Consider the following 15,895-nt stretch of genomic DNA (forward strand, 5'->3'; position numbering starts at 1 on the left):
CACGGTGATCATTTATATATATACTTTATATGGTCTCCGACGTTTCCTTCTGGGTGGTACAAACTTCGTGGCAAAATTAATATACCCTGTTCAGGGTATTAAAAGCATGTAACTGACTGCGGAAGCTAAAATCTAACGCGACATTCAAATATTTTAATTTACCACCGACGCAGCTTGCAAAAAGCAACTCAAATCTGAATTAAAAATGAGCTAAGGAGACAAAAATAAATATATTTGAAAACATGCTTAGAATTTCAAAATTCATAAAAAAAGCAAACAACAATAATAACAACACAATAATACAAATGACTCAACCAACAAGGAAACATAATCAAAGATTGGGTGCGGGCGTGTTTGTGTGTGTGGCAAGTCGAGGATAGCGCAACGCCAGCTTGAAGTTGCGGCAATCTAACCGTCAAGGCATGACATAAATAAATTTTAATTCATAAATAAACACTTTGGATATTTGCAAATATAAAGAAGCGAGCAAAGAGACACCGATAAGCCCTACCATCGTCACTGCTGTCATTTATTCAATCTTTCATCGGTTGGCGTGTCTTCCTTGTTGGTGTCAGCTTAAATCAAATCTCCAGCACAGATATAACAAACTGCTCAATCGCTTGTCAAACATAAATACTCTAGAATTATTTTAGAATGCAATACATATATCGGTGTGGTTACTGCTCATCTGTTGAAGACAATTCTAGTACTGCAAGCCTCTGAGTCCACTTGAGCCCTGAACTCACCTCACATTGTGGCTTTTGTTGTCGACACAAATGCTGATGCCGAATTCTATAATAGATTGATTCTTCTCTTCATCATCTTGTTCTAATTGTCATTCAACATTTGCATTTAACACAGTAAAGAGTGTCTGCCACACCGCCGCCCTGCTTACCCAAGAAATTAAGCAAATCTTGGCAATAGAATCATTAATCAATTTTAAATGAGTAGCGGCTTACTTCCGTAGTCTACAACAAAACCCTGGCTTATTTACATACAAACAGGTATCACCAAGTGTACAAGAACAACAATGACAACAAAATGCCGGCAATAACCACATGTTGCTCGGTGAATCAATAAATGTTTGAAATAAATTGCAAATAAATTGGAAAATTAAATGTGCCACTTGAGAACACAAACTTATCTACAGTTAAGGTAATTACTTTCTATGTTTGGGCAACGTTCATTTTATTGGCTATTGCCCACCTGTGCACATTTTGTGGCACGAAACAATTTGTGGTGTATTAAGCGGTGCTGTTATACCACAAATATGGTTTGCTTCATGGCTTGTCGGCAAGAAAAATGAATGAAACAGTAAATTAGTAAGTTACACTGGCATCTTTATTGTTGTACTACCGTTAAACGAGAGTTTCTTAAGTCGTTTATTGAACGACGAATTTGTTGTTTAGATTAGGTTAAGTCGTGTGACAGCCTACTCTCACTTGAGCGTAATTCAATTATTAAAGGTTTGATAATGAGGATTATACGGCTTTCTCACTCTATTTTGACATCCCTTTTGCGTTAACAAAAACAATAATGTCTTTTACGAAAACTATTCAGAAGACTGTTAAAACAAGAAAAACTTTTACTTCGGTTGCACCGAAGTTAGAATACCTTTCACTAATACAAATGTTTGTTCGGAGATTGTACTGTTGACTTGGATAATAATCCAAACCAAATTTCGTGAAGTTCGCTTGTCAAATAAAAAAACTTCCCTATAAGTACTTAATTTGATCGTGCAGTTTGTATAGCAGCTATAAGCCGATATCGGCGGTATATATTAAAATGATGATAATTTCGGTAGAAAGTCGGTCGTATGCAAAGATATTCCGCTATTTATTATGTGTGGGCTAGATATGAAATGAATATTTCGATTTGAAACAAGTAAGGAGGAACTAAATTGTGGAGCATCCAGAGGCTAGGGGACGTATTTCAGTGGCACTGAAATTGAAAGGCACTGTGACAAAATGTTTGTTACAGTTTGTTAGGCACTGCAAAAAAAAAATTACCGCAAAGCTATGCAGCTAAAAGTAACGTTAAAAAACAGTCAAAGAGTGCAGTTGTATAGTGTTTTTGAAATGATGGGCGAAACTTGCATATATATAATACATATATTGACTAGTATACAAAAGTGTTTGACTTTTTAGTTTTTTAAACAATATTTATTTTATTCAGTTTATTCAGCGTGGTTGTGGTTGGTCCATTTTCGTACTATAACATAGAAATATGAGAATAATATTATGTACCGAATTTGGTTGAAATCGGTTAAGCAGAACCCAAGATATGGGTTTTCACCTATTCTTTTCGGTACAGTTTCGTACAATTCAGGTTCCACCTCAGAGAATTTTGAATCATACTGGAAGTGTAGTTTGAGCCTTAAAGTATACGACTGTTCGACTTTCCTTCGAATATCTCATTCCACTCCAGTTAGTCATTTTTAAATTTTATTTATTGGCGTAAATAAAACGAAACCGATTTTATTATAGAAGGAAACATTAATTCTAGTTCATATAATTTCCTCTCACAATCTTTTCACATACCTGATGCTGATTGAAAACAATGTAATTAATTACTCCAAAGTAGATTCAGTTGGTCGTTAGTTAATATCTGTGGTTTCAATATGCTTAATTAATGTTACGCAATAAAATTGAAAAATCGACTTCCTCGCATTCGCTTATAATTTACATATTTTCTGTTATATAACTCCTAAAATTGGCTTGGTTCTTTAATATCCGGTCGTTAAGAATACATTTTCGCAATAGGCACATTGATTGCAACCAATCAATTGAGAGTGATATGACAGTCATTCCGATGTGCACAAATTTATGTATACTATATGTATATATATTATAGATGAATGCATATTAGCGTATATGTATGTATACATTGGCGACCAATCATGCTAAGTTACTTAAGTAAGCTAGTTTAGTTGATCAATCGCCTGCTTGCCGAGCAACGCATGGGACATCCGGGCTATTTTCTCTTGCAATTTAAATATCAAATCGATATGTAAATTACCGTAATTTGCAGAAGCAAGCAAAAAAAAAGAGCAGACGACAAATCCATGGGAATAAAACCCGTATAAACATACATACCTATACATACGTATAAACATAGTACATAGTGAAGCATTGACCATTAAACGGGCCACCTAATTTTGCAGAGTTGAATATACATACATATATTATACGTATGTAAGTATGTATGTAAGTATGTATCTGTGCATGTTTTATACATGAATGAGTGAATAAATAGAATGTATAGAATGCTCAGGAGCAATGACACCAGCAATGCCGTTGCATTATTGAAATATCGGTTAGCAAGTGTGGCTGTTCGCATGTGCGTGTGAGTATGTATACTTCGATTTCATTTTCAACTTATGCTCCGTATGCGTATGCATTTATTTTTATTTACTTTACAAGCTAAACTTTTGCACTTTTCATTTTTTCCATACTCGTTATCTCCTTTTTAAATTTTCTTTCAACTTTATGCTGTCATATTGAGGGATCAACTATTCAAGTGTTTGATTGACTCGCTGACTGACTGAGCACTCGAATGCCTAGCTAAATGGCTCGTTGTGGTTTTTCGCAGCCGCAGTGGTCGGTATTGCTACTTGAACATACGAATACTTAACTCCAGGTAAGCGCATTCAAATAAAGCACAGGTGCACATGCGTAATGGTGCATTGTTTGTGTGTGAGTGTATATGTGTGCGTGTATTTGTTTGAGGTTCAATCGCCGTTTCGTGGTGGCATTCAAGTGATCCATGTTTGTGGTTGAAAAAAAAGTATGGGAGAAAAAAGACAGTGCTCCACTTGCCAGCGATTTAATTTCCAGTTTATTGACGCGTTAAAAGGCAAAGCACAACAAAAATGCTTGCAATCGATAAGTAAGAGGAATCGAATCGACATAAACACATACATATATTTGTAGTTTCACAATACACCACCTAAAGGGTGTTTTTTAGACAAGGTTTTCAAGAAAAAATAAAACGCTTAGAGTTTAATGTTGGTGCAAAAAAAATGTTGCTTTTTTATAAAAATTAGGATTTGCCATTATGTTTTAAAATTAATTTCTGACTATTCTCTGCACCAATTGGGGGCATTTGTCAGCAACAACGCGCCGAATATTCTCTTCAAAGTCGTCAATTGTCTCGGGCTTAACTGCGTGACAAGCGGCTACACATAACTCCATAAAAAATAGTTCAGTTAAATGTATGATCTTGAAGATCATGGCGCAGGCCAACGACGCGAGAGAATGCATTCACCAAAAGATGTCTTTAATAAATTGTTTGGTTCGTTGGCTGTATGGCATGTAACGCCGTGTTGTTGGAACCAAAGGTCGTAGACATGAACATTCTCCAATTTAAGCACGAAAAAGTCATTAATCATTGCTCCATAGGGTTCCCCATAGACTGAAACTTTGTGGCCGGCTTCATTTTAAAAAAAATATGGACAAATAGCAGCCCATAGAGCAAACAAAACAGTGACCTTCGGGAGATCTAACGGCATCTCAACACTGGCTTTTGCATTCTCATCATTCCAAATGCGATAATTTTGCTTATTAAAGTACCCATTCAACCAAAAGTGAGTTTCATCGCTGTACAAACATTTATTTTAAAAATCAGGATCTTTGGCTATTCCGTTTTGGGCCATTCACCGAATGTGCAACGCCCTTGATGTTTGTTCGGCTTTAATTGGAACTGCACGAGTTGGATTTTGTAAGCCCTCAAACCAAGATCATTCCGTAAACTCTTCTATACTTTGCTCCACATCAGCAACAGCGTCTTCGGTATGTACTGTACGGTGTCACTGAGGATGCACATCATGCACTAGAGTAAACGTGGTGCGAAACCGAACCGAAAACGGTTGCTTGAATTACTGACTCTGCTGGGCGAACATGTTGAGCGAATATTGGACGTCTTTTTTTCAGCCTCGGTTGAGGTTGTTTAAACTTCTTTCGTGTTGGTTTTCAGTTTTGGAAATATAAAATAGTCACATGATGGTAAATCAGGCGTATACTGAGCGTCGTTGATGATTTTTCATTGATAGCTTGTTCACTTTTTTGGTCTTCTTTTAATTCATGTGGAACAAAACGCGCACGGACCTTTCTTTTACAAAATCTTCAGTTATTCTCTAATTAATTTTGTGTTTGCATTTATACCAATTATTGCACCTACTTTTTCAGCACAATTATTAGCTTCTGGACGACCTGGCCTTTGGTCGTCATTTGAATCCTCACGACTTCACCATAAACTTTTTCCATCAACTCGTATATCTCACCGATTTTTTTTTCCAAGTTGAACACAAAGTTTTATATTTGCTCTTTATAAAAATGGAACAATTGTACACTTTTTCTTTTGTTGAAATGGTAGTAAGTTTAATATCTGTCATGTAAATCGGATATGAAGTTGGGGGCGTTTGAAAGAGGTATATCAGATATTCATCCATTAATTTTTAGTGCTTCAAATTTTTACCAGAAAATTTAAATATGTATAAAGTTCGATTATTTTTGGGTCAATGCTTGTATTAAGACTATGTAAAGCTTTAAAGTTGCTTGGAGAGATATCTGTCAAACCAGCTTACGTATGTATGTGTTTGACATTTATGTTCTGTATACTTTGATAAACTGTATACAAAACACAATGCAAAGGTTAACGCCATAACAGAGTGTTAAGATCTTAGAAATTTATTTTCGGAATCCACGTTCTGTATAGCAAATTTGAGGAAGAGTTTGAACATGCCACCAATGTGATACATTCGTAATTGCCGCATTTGAGTGGAGAACAATCCTGACGAGACTTTCTGGGCTAGTGCATCATAAACAGTTAAATTCTGGTAGCAAAGTCTGTAGTTTGTGTGTTCAAAGCATTATTAAAATATATTTTTGTAAAACAGAGAGCGAAGTAAACACTACCCTTTTAAACTGTTCGAGAAGTTTTGGTTTTCCAACTTAGTATCAATAATCTAAAAAACTTCTAGCTTCAATAAAACCTTTGGACAAGTAGTACCCTTACATAAACAACATAAATTTATTGTGACGAACTTTGCATAACTGAATGTAGTCATAGAATGAGCCGGTCTATCAATGGCGACAGTGATAAATTAGCTACAACTACTAATAAAGCTTCTCACACAGTTTTGTGAGTATTGTTTGAGCACGGGTCAAAGATGGACATCATCGAAGATATATTGTATAAATTATATATAGCTTTTCTTCGAAAACAGAAACCGTCCTGATACTGTAAGAGTCAATCATGCGCCATTTCTGTTCCGATCTGAAGCTACGATCTACGCCCTGGAAACCCGATTGTAGAAAGTATCAATAAAATAGTCGAATGGATGGAATTGGTCCGTTTGAAGGAAGCAAACGATTGATTACTATTTTTTCATCAATATACGAGGAATCTCCATCAAAAGCAAAAAAAATCATTCCAGCGCCGCTCTAATATTTCAATACTACTTTTGAGAACGATTTGTCTTTTACCTCAAAATATTTCATTCGAGCGAAACTTTTTACCGGCGAACATTTTTTTTTAAGTCTACTAACAACCAATAGTCGTTCGGAGCCAAATCTGGAGAACAAGGTGAATGCGGCAGTTATTCAAAGTGCAATTCATGCATTTCGGTCTCTACGACCATGTTCGAAGTCAACAAACCAACGTTTTATTCTGGTTTCTGATGGTGCGGAGTCCCTATAACCCATTGCTTCGCTTGAACCGTATTTTTCCTCTCACGAAGCAGTGTAAAGCTAAAACACGAAATTGTTTATTATCCATTGTTTTTAAAATAATAGAAGTAGGGTCACTCTTAGCATAATAACTCGCAAACTAATTAATAGCATGTCATGAAATTTTAACAGCTGTCTTTTTGCTAACTGAAAATGAGGTGAGCGCCATCTATGTATGAGGCCCGGGACTTTTTAGCCCATGTGTTAGTATGGAAACCCTCTCCACAAACTGAGTTCAAGACATAACTACTCTGTTTTAATACAGATCAGATTACAACAACTATTACTATCCTCAGCAGAAAATAACGTATTAATTAAGAACCGGAAGATACAGAAGAAATCGCTGAAGAGAATTCAGCAGTAGAAGAAGAAGACGAAGTTGAGAGTAGCGAGAGTTAGGATGATGACAATGAAGTATTGTAGAAACAGCTGAGCCTGAAGCTAGTAAAATATTTGTTCTTAGCAATGATTGAAATAATAATTATTTTTCTTGAATAATTAATTAATGTTGTTATTATTATTTTAGGATGAGCTCAAGAACCATCTGGGAGTTTTATTGCCAATGATAAAACAGTGCGGAACAAAAATCCACCAACTCAGCATCAGACTGCAGCTCATAATGTTGTACGCCAGCGGAGTGGGCCTCATCGCAGTACGGAAACGTTGTCAATTAGCGAGACTTTCAAAAAATGTTTACCTACGAAATGGTTGATATAATCGTCCGTCACACTAATAAAAAAGCTGAAACAATTTTCCAAGAGTACAATGCTAACCATCCAAACTCACAGCATCAATAGAAGCCCGTTACGAAACCCGAAATTTATTCGTTCTTCTCTTTACTCAATATATTCCATCGAAACCAGCTAAGTATGGTATAAAGATTTGGTGGATTTGTGATGCAGAAAACACATATACTTTGCAAGGGATTATGTACACTGGTAAAACAGATAATACTCGAGAAAAGAATCAGGGTGAAAGAGTAGTGAAAGAATTGGCGGCTCCATATCGAGGTAGTGGTAGAAACATCTGCATGGATAACTTCTTTATTACTGTACCAGTTTCTAAACATTTGTTGTCATGGAATATTACCATTGTTGGCACGCTAAAAAAGAATAAACCTTACATCCCTAGTGTTATGGGAGCGAATAAGACACGGGAGCAGTATTCGACAATTTTTGGATTTCACGAAAAGGTTACCATGTGTTCCTACGTTCCTAAAAAAATAAAGATGTCATTCTGATATCTACAATGTATTCAGATATATCAGTTGGTGATGACGCTAAACGAAAACCAGAAATAATAAATTTTTATAATAAATATAAAGCTGGAGTTGACACAATGGACCAAATGGTGCGGAGATACACCAGTCAACGACGATCTTCGAGATGGCTAATGGCAATGTTCTTCAACATGCTAGATATTTCTTCACTTGCGGCATATATAATTTATTATGAAAATAATGAAATGATTGGCAAAAAAAACGACAGAACGGCGTCAATTTATGCGTAAACTAAGTGAAGAACTAGCATTGCCGAAGATTGAACATCGCACGGCGAATCCACAAGTAATGCGCCACTTCTCAGCAAATATTGCCATTGAAAGTGTATTAGGCCATATACTGACAGAAACATTCGTGATAAATCCTGGTCCAGAGACTCCAAAAGATAAAACCGGATGGAAAAATGTAACAGGATCTTGTCGTGTCTGCAATGCTTTGCCAATAAGAAGACGGCGAAAGGCACGTAAGGCCTGTGCCAATTGTCACCAACCTGTGTGTGACGAGCACTCAGTTAATCGTGTAAAATGTGTTCAATGTCATTAATTATAAAAAAAAGTGTAATATTTCTTTATTTTTTTAAATAAAATTTAGTTGCATGCATTAATAGAAATTATATACAATTTTTTTTCCTATGCTTTCCACTGTGCTTATAAGACGATGGCTAGAGTTTAAGCTTATTAAAAAAAAAAATCAATTAAATGAACTCACAAATAGCTTTCTTTTAAGTTAAAAAACGACGATTTGAGAGCTTAAAATGAAATATAGAATTTTTTTAAGCTATTCACACAAATACACCGCGTTGGGTACCCGGGTACGCGGTTACTAACTTAAGGGTTAAATCGATAATTGCTTTCAGTCTGCCTTAATAGATATTTCTTCTTTTCCACTATAAAATGCCTATATTTGGTATATCAACCGCTATTGTGGCTTGATATAACCAGAAAAAATGAGAGCATATGTCGAAGTATCTTTACTATACTATATAATCAAATGAAGCTTCTTTAGGGGACGGTCAGATAGTAATCAAGATTAATACTGGATGCCATATTAGACGTCAGAGCAAAACTTCCTTTATTTTGTATTTGGAAAACTGTGACTGCACCGTAGCCTAGGATCCTAGAGTATCAATAAAAATTCCAAATTCTTTCCTCAACGCATTGGAGATCGACTGGCACCTTCATACTTCTTGCAAGTTCTGCATCTCTACGGAATTTCTATAGAGTATTAGAAAACCGTCCCTAACCTTTACTATGTATCTATAAATGAATACAGTATGAATACTACAGCCTTCTTTCATTGACACTGAATGAAATCATCTTTCACAAAGCGCAAAACGCACATTCCAAACGAAAATATTTCCCTCAAACTGTTGCAAGAAGAATGTCAATGCAAATGTACTCGTTTCCGAATAGCTCATTGCTTCGTCAGCAAAACATTTCTTGAATTGTTCTCTTGACACTTGTTCCAGCTACTTTGCTGGCAATGCTTTTGTGACTGCTGAAGTTTTATGGCACCGAGGTGTATTTGCCACTGCTACACAAATTGAGTGAAAGTGGCGTTGGATGTACTTGGCATCGATTAGTCTGAAATCACAGTAGGGAGAAATAGGGCTTAGGTGGTGGCATACCTACACATATGCATATGTATTTTCCATCGGCAGAGTTATATACGAGGTTATATGTAGATATTCTGGCTCTTAAGTGCAAGTGCTGCTTTGTTACGGCAAACACTTACGAATAAATCGTGAAAAACTGGCTAACACAATAGTTCTTGAGCTGGTAAATGCACACTTCAGCGTGCCATTATGTTATTTGCTATATATGTACAGTCTCATTTATGTATTAATATTTCAAACATCCAGCAGGGAAAAATTGGATAAGATTTATACGGAGTGAAGGTTTCTGAAAAACGACTACGTTTTGATGAGTCCGTTAAAGTCAGTTGCAGACATCTCTAATAAATATAGGTAAGGGATATTCATGACATACGACTTGATTTAATGGAAAAAGTACCCGAAAATTGGGTTCATCGAATTGGAATGATGTTATATTCAGAACTTAAATATATAGATTGTACTTCACACTAAATTAAAAAAAATTGAATTTCCTTAACAATAAGTGTGTTTTTTTTGTTAAATCATATCACTCTTATTGGAGAACCCTTTATAACCTAACCTAAACTAAGCAACGCCTGAAAATTGTCTAATAAATCAAACAGTACGTTCGGGTTCTCAGACGAGCTTCGGAAAAGACTGTAGCGACTTTCAACCTCCAGACGTCAGCGCACTCAATAGGTATCGTTTAAGACAGTACCAAATACAATCAAAAATCCATTTTAAAAATCATTGCATATGGATCACCCAATAATATTCGAAAAGTTTTCTATTCCGTTATTTCAAAAATCAGTCACTACGTGAGCTCTAGTTTTTTTTCAACACGCAAATAGCAAACGTAAGCACGTACAAAAGAATATTCTTTAAAATTTTACAGACTTTTTTTTATCTTTTTTGAAATACAAATTATTTTCACAAAAAAATTAATTAAGCAGTTGCGCATATATATTAAATTGGTGAACAAATCTCATGTGATTGCAAGTGAACGTTGAAGAATTTTTTAATAATTATTTTTATAAAAATTTATTTAGCCAAAAAATTTAAATTGAGCTTCGACCATGAAGCAGATCAGCTCTTTGCATAAACGCGGCTATTTTCAGTTATCCGATGAGAAGTTTGTTAGAAGAAAGCCGAAAACGAAGGAAACCCATTCAGAGCTGCAAACATATAAATTCAAACCCTACACTGTTTGTATGAAACAAGCGGAATTCCAAGAACAGGAACTACCGATAGTTTTTAAAGTCACGCCCGATACGCTACTCAATTTGGCCGCTAAGGTAGTGGACGCGTTGCCACTACCGAAAATTTACGACTGGACGAATGCGGATTGCTGTAAGTGGATGAGGGAATATGGTTATCCAGAATATCAGGTGGGGTAAATATTGAAAAAAATAATCGTGCAAAAAAACCATGTGATCTCTACTTATAGAACACCTTACGTGTAAATCTAATAACAGGACGTAAGCTCTTGCTACTGGACGCGCAAGCTCTAATCGCGATAAATATTAAAATATTCTGTCACATCCAACACATTGCAGCTGGCATTCGAGAGCTATTTTTCTTCGAGATGACGAAGTTTCTGCGAAGCATCTCACTACCACCACAATACTACTATGAAATGTACAAATTATTCAAGGTGAAGACTGGTTACCTTTACGACATCACGCGACGAACTGAACTCTGGCGCCAACTGCAAATGCTGCGCAAAAATGATGAGCCTACAACCCATTGGGATTTACTCGAACGTTGGCTTCAACTCAAACCGGCTACTGTGGAGCTGATAGGTGGTGTGCGTCGTCGAAATCTTTATCGCTGTACAGTACCTTGCCAGGAATCACCGGAATTGGAATCATCTGAAATTAGTTTCTGCAAATGTCCTTCGATTTGCACGTGTGAATGGGCCGAAATTAGTTACAAAAAACCAACGGTGTTGACGGTACTGCGTTCGCATCGTGTATCAGCGATTGACAACCGTATGAGCACCTGCAAGACCTGTCTGCCGCCCTGTACATGTCATTGGCCGAGCAGGTATTTCAAATCCAATGATCTTCTGCAATGCTTGAAGAGAAACTTTCCGGTTAAATATGCTGCCGATGTCAGAACAAAATCTACTTATGGTTCGAACGCTTATAGGGCGAGTTTTGCAAGTTATAGTAGTAACACCACTTCGGTGCGGTTGCTCACTCTTTAAGTGGTAATGAAAATTATGAATAAATAAATGACAAAGGTTCAAGCTCGTTTTGTCAGTGTACCTTCTTTAACTTCCTTAAATCAAATTTGCACCCAATAATAAAAAAATCTAGGAATTCTGAAATGAGTATATAGTTATAATTATTCTTATCACAACTATCTTCTTCCGGCTTACTTAACACATGTATTGTTGAGAGTCTTGATATTTGCAAAATATCTAATTAGCTCCAAAAGAACAGTATGTAATACTATTTCTCAAGAGTCGCTCAAACAGAACTCATAGCAAAATTATATACGAAAAAAATGGTATAAGAATGGATTTATAGCAAAATGGCCATCATATTCGTTTTCTTTTTCTCCTCCCCTATATAATCTACCAGTTAATATTATAATAATATCGATGTTTTAAAATTGTGTTTCAAGATGCGAACATGTCTTTCATATATTTTTGAGTTCCAGTCTCGGCAAAACTATTTTAAGCGATGCTTTGGGTTTGAGAAGAGAAACGTTAGTCGTTTGGTTAGGAACAGCTTTCAGAGGCTTAAATGACGTCAGTAAATCGGTCAATATTATTAATTTCCTTGATGGCTTGTTGGGGGTAAGCATATTTAAGAAGTTGAGGGTTTTTTGGGGCCTTAGGAAGTATTTAAAATATTCGTCTTAAGAAGAGTACATTTCTTATAGTTATCTATTAGAACTGTACCCTCAACAAAGAGCTAAAAATTCTCTCCACATCCAAAAAAATGCTTAAAACAAAAACTCCCAATACTGTGTAACTTTGTAATTGACAGAGGAACTTTCAAATGTGAAAGTCAAAAGTCAAAATAGAGAACTTGTTACTTTTATTATTTATGTTAAGATTTATACACACATTTTTTATTGCAATTTTCACTTGGCAAAGTAAAAGCTTTACGGGATGCGTGAGATCTTTGCGAGTGCAGACGAAAAATTCGTTAAGGAACAACATAGTACACACAAGCAGAACCATCCAATAAGGATCTACAAATTCAGGTCGAGTGAGTTTTTGCGTATCGAAAAGGGTTTTGATAAGAACGCATTGCCGATAGTCTTCAAAGTTTCGCCCGACAGTCTTCTCAATTTGTGCATACAGCTCATAGATGCATTACCCTTGCCGTCAGTGTATAAGTGGACGACGCTGGATGTCTGCAAGTGGATACGCAAATATGGTTACCCACAGTATATGGTAAGCCCGTTTTGATTTCATCGAAGTTTTTACTAATTTTAATACCGATCCGTTTGCAGAACACATTTCATATCAATCTTATAACCGGTCAGAAACTATTGTTGGTCGATGCACAAGCGCTGAGCGCTATGAATATAAAAAATTTCGCAGACATTAAGCATATCGCTTACGGTATACGTGGTCTCTTCTATTACGAAATGACAAAGTATATACGCAGCATTTCGCTGCCGCCCGAGTTCTATTACGAATTGTATAAATTATTTGAGACGAAAAGTGGACGAAAATATCAGGATGTACGCCGTTCGGACCTCTGGCGTCGCATGCAATTGCTACGCGAGAATAGTCCAAATTATTCACACTGGGATCTGCTCGAACGTTGGCTGGCACGTAAACGCGAACATACCGAACTCTTTGGTGGCGTCAAGCGTTATCGTCTCTACAAATGCAAGCCGAAAGAACCAGCGAAACCAGATCAAATTCTACCGCCAAATCCTTGTTATTGTATACCACCATGTTCGTGCTTTTGGACTGAGGATCGACATTTGAAAGCGCCGACGGTATTCTCGTTACTCGTGCCTGATCGTAAGGCAGACCCTACTGTTTTGAAAGAACGTTGCAGAAAGTGCACCCCGCCGTGCACATGTCATTGGCCTTCACATTTCTATAAATTTGACATATTATTGTCATGTCTAAGGGAAAATATGCCAAACAAATACGGTGAAAGAGAAGAGACGCGTCGAAGACAATCAAGAACACTATTCACTTCATCGTTTATAGATTGATACGAAGGTCTACGACACTCCCACCTATATATATTTATGCGTATACATACCTATATGTAAATGACAAGATTTTAACAATGCTATAATATGTGAAAAATACATTAAATGTAAAAAAGTCAGAGAACGTCAGCTTTTTAACCTAATCGACACGACGAACAATTGTGGAACCTTAACTGTGTAAAGTCGAAGTTAAGTGTAAGGACTTTGCCACTTACATCTGTATATTGAACTTGACAGCTTCTCATAATAATATTTAAAAATAATAGAATCTGAAAAGAACTAACTAAGAACTGAAAGAAATAAAACTACCAATACAGACTCCAAACCTATATTTTCAGACCTAATCTATCAAACATATTTTAAGAAATAGACGGTTTACTTAATTCACAGTTAAAATAATTATACCACTTACCTTCGTGAAATTCTGCACGGTGTAGAGTAAAGCTTAAAAAGATCTATTATATCTAGATTACTGAGAAACCGTAATGAATTCAGAGCTTGAAACTTTATAAAACTACTGAGATATGTTTAAATTAGAATACCTGGAATTCTGAATGAAGATTCCAACTGTTTTTTTGTAGTAATTTCTCCGACGACGTCTCCAGCTGTAGTAACACAAGTAAAACCTGAGGATCTCGATGACTTCTTGGGGAAAAAAGACATGTACAAATTTTCAGATCTATATCTCAAAAACTGAGGGACTAGTTCGCGTGAATGTATGCAGACAGATAGATGGACATGGCTAAATCGACTCAGCTCGTCATGCTGATAATTTATATAGATTTATATAGGGTCTTCCACGTTTTCTTCTGGGTGTTACAAATTTCTTGCTAATCTTAATATACTCTGTTCTGGGCTAAGTTCGGGTGTAACCGGTTTACACTCTAGCAATTTGCAAAGGTCAAGGCGAGGCACATGCGGTATAAAGTCAAGTGGAAGTTCCAAAAACTCTATATTAGGTATATGGCAGCTAAGAAAAGTACTAACCCGATTCAAGCCATTTTTGAGAGACAGACATACTTTTATCAAGAAAATATTCTGTCCAAATTACAATATCATATCTCACAGATTTCTTAATCATTTCGGAACAAAGTTAGCCATAGGCGCGGGGTTCCACATCTTCGGTATCTGGAAGCTAGAACAGTTATGGTCCTATTTTGACAATTTTTGTGCAAGGTTTTATTCCGATTTATTCATTGGTGCTTGATTTGTATACTGGAAAGTGAAAGAATCAAATAGAATTTATAAATGTGTTATATGGGAAGTAAGCGTGGTTGTTGACCGAATTTGCGCGATTTTCACACCATGAATGTCAAGATACTGAGTTTTATTGAAATTGGTCGAGTAGGTTCTAAAATATGGTGTTTCACCTAAAGGTGGGTGGTACCACGCCCATTTTCAAATTTTGACAACGGATCAATAAAGGCTATCTGTAGCATTTGGGCTGTCAAATGTAATGTTTTTGACGTATTTATTTAGTGAGTATTTATTTCGTAGTTTGTAAAATTAAAAAAAAATTGTCTAAGCAAACCTGGCATTAAAGGTTTATGAGATACCCACTTTTTAATAATTTTGAAACTGCAGATGATCCCCCACTGCGATCCCCTATACCAAATTATAGTTTTGTATCTTAATTTGTGTCAATGGCGTTTTAAGGGAGTGGCAATGGTCCGATTCCGGCTATCTGCAATACCAACCTTTTCATGGTGCACCAGGTTTCATCAAAATATCTTAATTTTTATTTAAATTATTGCTTGCACAAAGAATCCCCCAAATTTCGTAATATTGATCATTTATATACCATATATGTATATAACTTTATAATTATGTGGATTAGTTTTAGGTGATACCAACAACCGGTTAGGTGAGAGTATAATACTACTATAACATATTATAATTACAACAAGTAGACACATATAGACAATATGGCCCAATACCACTTGTTCACTAACAAATTATTTAAACTACTAACCACGGTTATTTATCAAGAATTGGTGCTATAAACATAAAGTTTCTCAATCGGAATGGAAAATTATAGAAAACAGAGTCGATGAAAACATATTATCTAAGTATATCGACTTGTGGGTTTTAGAGCATTAA

At 36.0% G+C, this 15,895-nt stretch overlaps 2 protein-coding genes across 3 annotated transcripts; both read left to right on the top strand.

Moving 5' to 3' along the window:
- Nucleotides 1-10,437: 10,437 nt before the first annotated feature.
- LOC106622426 (uncharacterized) lies at nucleotides 10,438-11,857 on the top strand. Of its 2 annotated transcripts, none has more exons than XM_014241599.3 (3): nucleotides 10,438-10,457; nucleotides 10,651-10,989; nucleotides 11,049-11,857. In XM_014241599.3, exons 2-3 carry the CDS (start codon nucleotides 10,678-10,680, stop codon nucleotides 11,808-11,810), a joined length of 1,074 nt encoding a protein of 357 aa, XP_014097074.1. In that variant the 5' UTR covers nucleotides 10,438-10,457; nucleotides 10,651-10,677; the 3' UTR covers nucleotides 11,811-11,857. The 2 variants fall into 2 exon arrangements, with proteins under 2 accessions (XP_014097074.1, XP_014097073.1); XM_014241598.3 differs by lacking the exon at nucleotides 10,438-10,457 and adding an exon at nucleotides 10,467-10,575.
- A 773-nt stretch (nucleotides 11,858-12,630) lies between these two features.
- LOC106622427 (uncharacterized) lies at nucleotides 12,631-13,919 on the top strand. The gene is made up of 2 exons (XM_014241600.3): nucleotides 12,631-13,013; nucleotides 13,073-13,919. Exons 1-2 carry the CDS (start codon nucleotides 12,726-12,728, stop codon nucleotides 13,793-13,795), a joined length of 1,011 nt encoding a protein of 336 aa, XP_014097075.1. The 5' UTR covers nucleotides 12,631-12,725; the 3' UTR covers nucleotides 13,796-13,919.
- The last annotated feature ends 1,976 nt before the right edge of the window (nucleotides 13,920-15,895 follow it).

This window comes from Bactrocera oleae, chromosome 2 (assembly GCF_042242935.1).
Source record: "Bactrocera oleae isolate idBacOlea1 chromosome 2, idBacOlea1, whole genome shotgun sequence".
Classification (NCBI taxonomy): Eukaryota; Metazoa; Arthropoda; class Insecta; order Diptera; family Tephritidae; genus Bactrocera; species Bactrocera oleae.

Coding starts and splice junctions, on each gene's coding strand:
- LOC106622427 (XM_014241600.3), top strand. CDS start 12,726: ATGCGTGAGATCTTTGCGAGTGCAGACGAAAAATTCGTTAAGGAACAA. Junction 13,014..13,072: donor ATGGTTACCCACAGTATATG/GTAAGCCCGTTT, acceptor ATCCGTTTGCAG/AACACATTTCATATCAATCT.
- LOC106622426 (XM_014241599.3), top strand. CDS start 10,678: ATGAAGCAGATCAGCTCTTTGCATAAACGCGGCTATTTTCAGTTATCC. Junction 10,990..11,048: donor ATGGTTATCCAGAATATCAG/GTGGGGTAAATA, acceptor CTCTACTTATAG/AACACCTTACGTGTAAATCT.